Source organism: Aplysia californica, unplaced genomic scaffold (assembly GCF_000002075.1).
Source record: "Aplysia californica isolate F4 #8 unplaced genomic scaffold, AplCal3.0 scaffold00201, whole genome shotgun sequence".
In the NCBI taxonomy this organism is placed as follows: Eukaryota; Metazoa; Mollusca; class Gastropoda; order Aplysiida; family Aplysiidae; genus Aplysia; species Aplysia californica.
Window position 1 is genome coordinate 391,649 of NW_004797471.1, and position 11,283 is coordinate 402,931.

General features: G+C 39.4%; 1 protein-coding gene across 1 annotated transcript in view; it reads right to left on the reverse strand.

The window, feature by feature from the left end:
- LOC101847424 overlaps positions 1-11,283 on the reverse strand; it is a 33,336-nt gene that overhangs the window by 11,374 nt on the left and 10,679 nt on the right. Inside the window, exons 6-9 of the mRNA XM_035969953.1 lie at positions 10,135-10,269; positions 8,809-8,929; positions 6,992-7,126; positions 4,356-4,450 (exon numbers count right to left, since the gene is read on the reverse strand). Coding sequence (XP_035825846.1) covers positions 4,356-4,450; positions 6,992-7,126; positions 8,809-8,929; positions 10,135-10,269 — 486 coding nt within the window. The remainder of the gene's footprint in view (positions 1-4,355; positions 4,451-6,991; positions 7,127-8,808; positions 8,930-10,134; positions 10,270-11,283) is intronic.

An 11,283-nucleotide genomic window follows, 5' to 3' on the forward strand; every position in this document is an offset into this window, starting at 1 on the left:
GTGTGCGTGTGCGTGTGCGTGTGCGTGTGTGTGTGTGTGGTAAGCAACTTTGTAGTAGAATACAACATACATGCCGTACAACCAATTCAAAACGACATGTCTTCACTATCCAGTTTGGTCAAGTCTCCTTTTCCACTGACATCAGCATAAATGCCTCAAGTTGTTCTGCTGTTATTGTGCTTCGGAGACGGGTTTTGATTCTCTTCAGGGCAGAAAACAACCGTTCGTATGCAACCTGCGACAGAGGCAGGGTTAGTAGTAGCTTCTAAACAACCCCAATGCCTTTGTAAGAATCAGTGAAGAGGCTCCACTTGAGTAGCACCTTGTAACAGCAGAGAGGGCAAGCTTTGCATGAGATACATGTAACCATTCTCTGATGTAACAGTGGAACTTGAAACACTTTGTGTGCTCAGTTCTGATTCACAGTCAATATCGCTGTCTTTCACCTTATAGTGGTCTGCAACTGACTGCTGCGGTGATTTCCATTGTTCTCCAAGGCTTTGCAATTCTGTTTGCAACTCTTCAGCTGTGGCGCTATCGTCAAATCTCAGTAAATACTTTTGCAGCTCTCTCTGACCGACTCTCTCATAGCCTGTGATGGGACTTCACCGAAGTTTCTTGGATGAAGAAGGGATAGGTTTGCAAACAATCTAGGCGCTGCAGATCTTTTAAATCTTTGTTCAATGCTGTTAACAAGGGTGTCTGCTATTCGATTGTACACTTCAACACGATATTTCTTCATTGGGTCAGCTGTTGATGTAGTTTCATCTGTACAGAATTCATTATCCATTCGTCTGCGTCGTCTTTGCCGTTTCAAGAGAAGCGACTCTTCCACGAACGAATCTGACCCCTCTCCCCCAGTGTATCATTCACCCACTGAACAAACTTTGCAGCTGCATTTTGAGTAGCTACGAAGTCCACCCTGAGGGCCGGCATGTTTGACAGCAACTCCGCCACCATCTTGTATACAATCAGAAGGTCCAATTGCACGGTTTGCAGATACTTACAAAGAGCTGTAGTGCATGAAAATATTTGCAAATACACTTGCGCTGTGAGAACTGTTTCAAATTTGAGTAGAGCATCAATGTATCCTCTTACTTTAACTTCAACGACTGCTTGGATGTTGTCAGCAAAAAGTATAGCGTTGAGGCTGGTGATTACTTCAACAAACAGAGCTTTGGATGGATTGTTGAAAGAACCAAACACCTTCCTCAAGGCAGCATCTTTTGACATTCATCTGGTCTTACCAATGGTTCCCAAAAGCTGCATAGTTGTCGAGTGCCTGCTCCAGATGTTCATCCGCTGATAAGACTCCCGAAAGAACACTGCAATGTCGTTCATCAATGTAAATAATGATGCACTGTTCACTACAGCACTTGTGGCCTCCGAAACAACAAGATTCAATACATGAGCGTGGCACCAAACACTGATCTGCTTTGGAGCTTTGTTTGAAAGCCGAGTACTGAAACCTCTATATTGTCCCTGCATGTTTGCTACACCATCAGTTATGTTTCCAACGCATTGTTTGAGGTCAAGATTCAACCCTTGAATAACTTCTGAAACTATCTGCACAAAAGCTTCGCCGGTAGTTTCTTCGCACTTCACAATGCTCACCTGTCTTTTTGGATGTTGCCAGTTTTATCCACATATTGAACGATAATGGAGCATTGGTCCTGAGTTGCTATGTCCTGCGTTGTGTCAATTTCCACAGCAAACATGTCAGTTATTTCTTCCGAAATGAAGCAACGGATCTTATCAGGAATAACCGTGATGATAGAATTAACAGCGGGTTTGGACAAAAAAGTAACAATTGAGCCTCTGCCTTTCTAACTGTTCGCGATCTCATTTTTTGTCTTGCTACTATGGACTACGCGAGAGAGGTGATAAGCTGTGCATAAATCATTTATTTGCGTAGCAACTTAACCATTTCCAGGAAAGTACCATGGTCAATTTCTGCATTGTCCAAAGTGTAGGCTGCCTCTTCCGTACTTCCTCTGTAGCTTAGTCCCCTCTTGCCTCTGAGTTTACATCCACAACTCGATTCATCACTTGCCGTGTCTTTCTGACTTCATCACGGTAGTCCTTCGCCAACACGAGAGAAAAACTTGATTGTTTTTTTATCAACCAGGTATGCTGTTGAGCATTACAGATGCAAAGACGAACGTCCATGCTGTTCAATACGAGAATGTATATGCCGCCAGTCTTTCATCCCCACAAGAAATGCGGATGTGTCTGAAGTGGCAGAGAACACCAAGCAGACAGAACAATGAAGTGCATGGGAGTCTTTGTTGTAAGACAGTCACCATCTGTTAGAACCGTCTTCACGAATGAAACATCTTTGCACCACTCGATTATCTGTCTTCTAACATGGATGATGGTTTCAAAACAACAATCTTTAAAGTAGTCAATCCAGAAATCTTCACTTCCTGTGGCTTCAAGTTCAGTACATGTATTTGCCGTCTGTTTTGTGCTAGCCATGAGCAAAGCTATCCCTTTCACTTGTTGGTTTAATTTCTCTCATTTCACTTGATGATGGTTCCGCAACTACCTCGTCAAGTTCAGTTGCTTCACCTGCTGATAGATCAGCATCCACTACTTTCGTCCACTTGGTCAAAATCCGATGTTTCAACTGCTGAAGGTCAAGCTGCATGCGCCAATATACTGCCTTCCTCCACATTTTCACCGCTTTCAGGCCCCTTTGCATCGGCTCTTTTGAACAGATGCCAAATATTTCGGCATTTTGATACACTTTCAGACAGTTTCTTATATTTTCGATCACGTTCCTTCTCCGCAGCTCCCTTTCTTCTTGTGTGGTTTGACTTATTCATTACCACTTTTCAGGCCTACAAACAATTGTAGATACGAGAAGTCTACCCGTGCTGAAGAAAAGCAATTATGAATTGACATTGTTGACTTCATATTCGAATAAACGTGGCCGTTTCGTTTTTCTACCCAACGACAAAAAAGACCATGATCAAACTAGAAAACAGTCCAGGAAAATCCTTAAAGTGGGAGTTGTAAACACTCTAACTGGTTTTATTGGTCGACATTTAAATTAATGGAACAAAGCTGCAGATCATAATGAGAATGGAGATTTTTTTTTCGAGGTTACAAATAGATTTCTTAAACATTGAAGAAAATGGAGTACTGGTCTTATAGCCTAAACACAGTAATCTGAAGAAAATTTTTTAACCCAGCGGCCCACTTTGTCCTTTCAGCGCCGGCCAACTTTTTCCCTTCGTCACCGGCCCAGGGGGTATTGCCCAAATGCCCATAGGCCAGTCCGCCTCTGCATAAACACATGCATAAATACACGATAAAAAACACCAACAGATGTACAGACAAACACAATATTCTGCTTTACATGATGCCGGGCAACAAACATGTGGATCCTAAATGGCAGCCACATAACCCAATCACATTTATTTGACTTAAATCACAGAACTGGGAGCAGGACCGCACCCTTTCTTTGTGGCACGGGGAAACACAGAAAATACAATTTTTTCTCCTTTTGTCAGAAAACCCGGCTGTACCGGTGTCTGTGGTTTAGAGGATTTTCGAGTTCGATTCCCTTCTCTTTTTTTGGGGGGGGGGGGGATTTTTATCGAGTATTTCGGACTTTTTACTGGAATGTTGTATGGCTCTCAGCCAGGGTTGGCCCAGGGTTGGCCCTAATGAACAGGGTGGGAAGCCCGCCCAATAAAAGGTCTAAATTGTGTCAACAGGGGCATAAAACTCTTACATAAACCCCCCTCCCCCCACGTCTGTTATTGTTTCCTGTGTTGCAAACACACATTTTCTCTTTCCTTTCTGCAGTATGGACAGCTCCGAAAAGTCAGCTCTGTTTATAGATACTAGCAAACTAATAATAATATTATTATTATTTGAAAATAAAAATCAATTTTGGCCATAATATACACGAATGCGTTCTCGGTTTTTCAAAAAGTTTAAGGATCTAAACTGCTGACCATTTTTTGAGGCTTTGCTTCATTCTTTTTAAATTTCTATCCTTCTCTCTGTTTTCTTGGCCCAAACAAAACACTTCAGACGTCCTACCGAAAAGATTAACATGTTACCTTTTGGGTTATTATTATATATTAAAATGTAGAAGTTTGAATCAGGGGTAACTTTTTGAAGGAATAATAATAATAATAATAATAATAATAATAATAATAATAATAATAATAATAATAATAATAATAATAATAATAATAATAATAATAATATAAATAGTAAAAATAATTATAATTTATAATAATATTAATAATAACAATAATTTATAATAATATTATTATTAATGCGCAGCTCGGCGCCAGTTTTCAGTGAGCTAAGGAGATAGACACCGCACAGCTTACCACCACCGAGTAGCCATTTTGGACATCTAGGCTGAAGGCGGTTTCCTTCTGGCAGCTGTACGTGTTGTTACTTCCCTCCTTCTGTACGGCCGCCGCTGCAACAATGAGAAAACAGCCGTGGATTGTAATGAATATTCAAAACTTTTACTTATAAGAGTCTGTCTTTGTTTTGTAAACCTCAAAGAGACAATTAATTCGTGGCGTCTGTGGTCTAGTGGTTAGTTAGGTTACCGGACTAATAATCGTGAGATTTCGGGTTCCGGGATTCGAGACTCAGCTCGGTCTGATGTTGTGTCCTTGGGAAAGACACTTTACATACACTAATTTTTCCATTTAGTTCGGCCTTATCGCAGATGGATATTAAATTCGAAGATTTCGTCTCTTTGTAAACAACTGAGGAACCATTATTATTTTTAGTGTATGCTCTTTACTATTCACATAAACAATACAAATAACAGTAGTTTACAAATAAAGTGAACAAGCAAACTTTGTAAAAGTAGTAACACATAGTCTGATCTACAATCAAACAAGTGCACTTTCTTGGTCTCTTAGCATAAAGAAATATTAAAACCGAGCAAGCGTGGGCTGCAGAGTGAGTTATACTATAACTTATTACGTATTCTTTGTAGAATAATGAAAGTTGCTACAAGGTTGTTTTTTTTTTTGTAACTACATGTATTTGTCTATCATCAAAGAAAATTTCACATATATTTATAACGTCATTAACATTCAAAACTGCATGTGTCAAAACAAGTGGCAGGGTACCTCTTTCAGAGCTAGAATGACAACCCCAAAGAGCTTCGCTTCAAGCAATATGCTGTGATTGAGTCTCTTTCTGGAGAAGGTTGTTCTGCAGTAAACATTTATTATGAAACGATGGGATTTGTTCTTGGTGAGGTTTTTGCTTTTGTTAGTACCCTGAGGCGATGTGCAAGATATTTGAAAAGAGACAAAATCAGACGATCAAATGTGAACTGGTATGCCACAGAGTGCTTCTCATTCAATGAATCAAGATAAGACAGAGATCATGATAATGGCCGATCATTGACTTTAGCAAAAAGACATTGCAATCGAAGCCAGAATATCCAAAGAACATGTTTATCCCATCGTTACGGACATCCTGGTTTATACGAATATGTCTGCCATTAGGGTCGTTCGAATGACAACTGAAACAAAAGATCAGCGAAAAATTATGTGCACCAAACTCTTGAAACAGTTTGAATTTGATCAAGAAGATGATGCTTTCCTGTATAAAATTGTAACCAGTGATGAGTCATGGACGCATCACTATAACCCAGAAAGAAACCACCAGTCGAAGGAGTAAAAGCACACAAACTACCCCTGGTCCGAAAAAAATTTCCAAGTTGTGGCCTCAGCTAGAAAAGTGCTGTACACCATTTTCTGGGACTGGGAAGGCTTAGATAGTGCATATTCCGTTTCTGGAACAGGGGAAGACAATGAACTAAAAAAAAATCATGTTGCAGCTTTACATAAGCAAAAAGCCAAGCTGAGCAATACTGCAGCTTGACAGAGCGCGCCCACACACAAGTCGAAAGACCCAAGACATCATGAGACAGTTGAATTTCTCCATCCAGGGCATCCTTCATCATAGTCTGGATCTTACTCCTTCGAACTTTTTCCTTTTGCCATGGCTAAACGAGTAATTGTTTACGTTTCGTTGTTGTCAGGTTTCGAATCCGGGGCCCTTTAAATGATAGTCGAATTCCGTCCCTCTAGACAACAAGTGCGCACAATAAATCGAATGATAGAAAACAAGAAAAATGAATAAATCAAATCAAAATATGCAAATTGGATATTATATATAATATATAGCTGCCAGTTCAGTTCACAGCCCTGTGGGACATAACGTTGCATCCAAAGAAAGGTTCATTACCCCATTTTCCTCAGATCACGCCAGAGCAAAACGGGTAGAGAATGAACCACATTTTATTATTTTGTAATATTGTCTGTACGTATGGTAATCTGCATACCGTGTGGCGTTCACGTACTCTCTGAATTATTAGGATAAGACATTGTTTAAAACGTTATAACCCTAATTTTCAAATAAGGATCCATAAAAGTGATTCTTTTTTTTTCGCCCTGTCCTTTTTACACACACACACACACACACACACACACACGCACACACACACACACACACGCACACACACACACACACACACACAAACACACACACACACACTCACTCACTCACACACACTCACTCACTCACTCACTCACTCACTCACTCACTCACTCACTCACTCACTCACTCACTCACTCACTCACTCACTCACACACACACACACACACACACACACACACACACACACACACACACACACACCAAAAGAACCTTCCATGTTTTTTCCCTTTCTCCTGTCCTTTTCGGCATTTTCAAACCATTTGGACAAGTGCAGCGCTGTTCAGTCCCCACCCCTCCAAACAAAAACAAAATGAAAGAAAAACGAAACAAACTAGCAAACAAAAAAGAACCACACACACACACACACACACACACACACACACACACACACACACACACACACACACACTCACACACACACACACACACACACACACACGCAAAACCACACCAACAAAACAACGCCACCAACAAGGAATATGAGTCTGACCTTTACAAGACTCTTCCTTGATGTCTGTGATGATGGAAGCCAGTTCGGAAAAGCCGCTCAGTTCTCTCATGTGGATGCATTTGGGAGTGGACGCGATGGCGTTGAGTTCCTGTAAGTTTGTTCCGGATCCCACACCTGATTGAGAAACAACAAAAACACAAAGGAAGCTTTTAATATTGCTATGATAAATTATAAATTATCTCCTGACAAATAATCTTGTTTATCGCATCGTAATTATATGCAACCAGTTGTCTTAACTTCTGTAAAGTTCAACGCTTAAGTTTTTGAGGACGTAGCAGACACATAGTCCGATTAGCAGCATAGCAAAGGAAACGTTTCAGCACATTTAGAAGCATCATACACAAATCAGAAACACAAGCTTGCGTATGTCATGGCATGGACACCGTTGCATGTCTTATAAAGTTTCAAATACAAATAAAGTCGAAAAACTTGTTTGAATTACGAAATTATGTCTCAAAACAGCACTCCTTCATACGCTGTTGGATGATCGGAATGCACGTTCTCAGTGTTCTACAATTCCGATGACTTTATCTTCCGTAGGCTGGGTAATTGTCTCAAGTCTCCAAATCCCAATGTTTCGGTCAAAGTCGTAGCTAGGTGTTCCGAAGCAAACTGTGCAGTCATCACAAGAAATAATGCTGTTTTTTCATGATAAGGTAAACAAATGGAACGTTTTTTTTTGTTTAGACCCAGTTCTTCTAAGGCCAAATGCTTATATAAATTACGAGCCTAATATTAATATGAGTTAAATTATTCATGGTTGACCTTAATTAACTTTATACAGCCAAATACATCCCTAACTTGGAGTTTAACAGAATGTTTGAATTTTGCTTGGAGTCTATGTAATAAACATTACATTTTGTCCAAATACATTCAAACTTTGAATGTATTTGAATTTTTTATGAGGCGTGAAACTTTCATTATTCTATTGGACTTCTAAGGCCATGTACTTATACACATTATGAGCCTAATACCAATATGAGTTTAATTTCTTGGTCGACCTTAATTATAACCTCATACAAAGATTTGGATTAACACCTGTAAAATAATATCTTGAGTTTTTCTGTTCTTTGCCACAACAACAACCAAAACTAGCCCAAATCTGAAGTTTTACAGAATGTCTTAATTTTGTTTGGAGTCTACTTAATAAACATTAACTTCTTCCAAATAATTCAAACTTAGAATATTTGAACTTTCTATGAGGCGTGAAACTTTCTATACAACAATTGACTTAACTATAAATCACATTTGATTTTTTAAAATGTATACATTGACTCATAACTGTATTTCTGTTCAACTGTTTGTTTGATTATAGTTGTTTGATTTCCCATTCAACAAACATAATAATAAATCACCAGTCAAACAAATATGAAGTTACCAGTCCATAAGCTTTTAAACTTGATAACCTCACATTTCTAGTTTATGCCCAATTTTTCCTGAGCTCTTCATTTGTATAACTCAAATTCTCTCTCAGCAGCAAGCTCTAGAGCTATGCGCATTACAATCTATACTATTATCCCTGCAGACCTGACAGCATTCTGAAACAATCTCAACTTCCTGGGAAGCATACAGTGCAAACCCTCATTTATAGGCGTCATAACACTAACATATTGACAAGATCTTCGCTGTTTATGGCCAGGTACTCATTCCAACCTGGTTGAAGTGAGGATGGTTCGTGTAAAGTGCCCTTCTCAAGGACACAACGTCGAGCCTGCAACCCGAACCCCCAAACTCGCAACCTCACGATTACGAATCGAGTAACCTAACCCTTGAGAACAGATGCCAAATGTGCTCACCAATGGCAAAAACTGACACATCCTTGCTTTTCAGACGCTCTGCGCTGGCGTTGGTCATCGACAGAATGGAGTAACCGTCGGTCGCTAGTACTGCCACCCGTGATGCACCTGGACGCGTTGACTGCCAAAGGGACATGAGGTAACCAATAGTTAGAGAAGGCAAAAGGAAGACTGAAACGTTTCACGTTTTGTTCAGTATTGTATAATAATCTTCACATAGTCACTGAATTGACTCCACTAGAAATGGGTTGTTTGTTTTGTTTGTTTGTTTGTTTTTATTTATTTATTTGTTTGTTTTTATTTTTATATATTTTTTGGGTCTCTTTTGCCCTTTTTTGTGTGTGTGTGTGTGTGTGGGGGGGGGGGGTATTGATACAAGAAGGAATACAACCCATCGAATATTTTCATTGCCTTATATGGAGGGCATGCAGGCTAACATGGACGATGTCATTTCAAAACAGTGTGCCCGAACTCAGTGTCAGCCAATGAATGATTAGAAGAATGACTACTAAGACGTCAAAATATAAAGCGTACCCTCACAACACCTTTGTTTCATTCTTATTTCTCCGGGACCCTTTCCCTGTATCCGAATGAGGTGTAAAGAATGGAAATCCCAGCCATTTTGTAAACGTTTAAGTTATGTTGTTTCCACGCAGTTGCTGTTCCTGTCTATCCTTATAAATTTGTTTTGATATCGCTCTGTTTGTAGTATAGAATAGATGTACAATTCGTGGTGTGATGCTATAAATGTGTTGTTGTTTTTTCTCCCCTTCCCCCCTTTTTTAACCTCCAAAGCCATAGTTGTTGATGCTCAAGAAAGGCTGCCAATCGATAATCATGTCTTATAATAACATATATTGTCAGATCATCAGAACACTCTTTGCATATTTACTATTTAAACTACACCCAATAGTTAGACATAATATTATAAGGATACGCCCATTGCCCCACCCCCCCTCCTCCCACAAAACTTTAATACTCGGTAAGTATAAATATGACTTCCCTTAATTTTTATAACACTATTGTCCTGCGCTGGGTCAGCCAATGAACGCTTAGAAATCGTATTAATATCATCAAAATAATATATATAGAGTGCACGTTTAGCTCACCTTGGTTAAGATCTGATTACGTCGGAAACGTTCCTTTGTATTCTCATGAAAGGCAATACGTCTTGTTGACGATAGTAGACTGAGTCATCCTTTAAAACTGACTTCTTGTTGTTGCTACTAGATACATATATATATATATATATATATATATATATATATATATATATATATATATATATATAGAGAGAGAGAGAGAGAGAGAAATAGATAAGCTTACGGTATTCGAGAACAACGTGTCCGCTGCTTCATCTAAAGCCAACCAGGTGGAAGTTCCGCCAGATATTTTAGGAATTCTCAGAACTGCATTCTTTGCACTCGAGGATGAATTGTAGACACTGAAGTTAAAATGGGTCTGCAAAATTGTCAAAGAAAAATAGTAAACTTGAGAAAGTTACACAAGACTAAAGTAACATGCACACTTGCTTAAAAATATGTATGTTGCTGTCACATTATTCACAACCACTCTTCCTCTGCGTCAACACATTCCTTTTGTTGCTGTAGTTTTGGAGTTGTTTCATTTGTTGCTTTTCTTTTAAATTCAGTCTTTGTTGCTGCTGCTCTTGTTGCTTCCAGGCTACTACACTTGCTTCCATGACACAAGGGTTTGTCTTTTTGCCTTGCATGTAAAATCAAGTTCGATTCCCGTACAAATAAGACCTTTAATCGTCTTCAGTCTTTTTTTGGGGGGTTATCATCCCACAGTCTGGATTGACCCTGATGCACAAGGTCAAAGTAGCCAGCGTCCTAATCGATTTTGTATCATTAGGAAAGTAAAACATTTACAACAGTAAAGAACGTAGTGTTTCGTACCCTCCATAACACTACAGCAAATAACAGATGCCATTTTTCATTTGTAACTGATCGTAATGCAACATAGTGATGTATCGGAAAGAGGACATCTGGTATGCGTGTGAGGCATCCGAGCTGTGATAACAACGACATGTGTGATAGGAATGTGATGGCTCAGACTGTCCATTAGACACGTACCGACGTTATATAAATCTATAAATATGTTCATTATGTGTTCGCCTACATCAAACTTTTGAGATCCATGCACTTCTTTCTCTCAACTACTCAAACACTACATTTCATTACAGGTTAAAAAAAACCCTGTGTTTGTGAAGGCATCATGTTATCCGTCATTAGTGACGAAAAAAGTAAGTGAATGAGGACGACAAACACACACACACACACACACACACACACACACACACACACACGCACACACACACGCACACACACACACACACATGCACAGAGAGAGATAAAGAGAGAAAGAGCGTGTGTGTGTGAGTGTGTGTGTGTGTGTGTGTGTGTGTGAGTGTGTGTATGTGTGTTTGTGTGTGCGTCTGTGTGTGTGTGCATG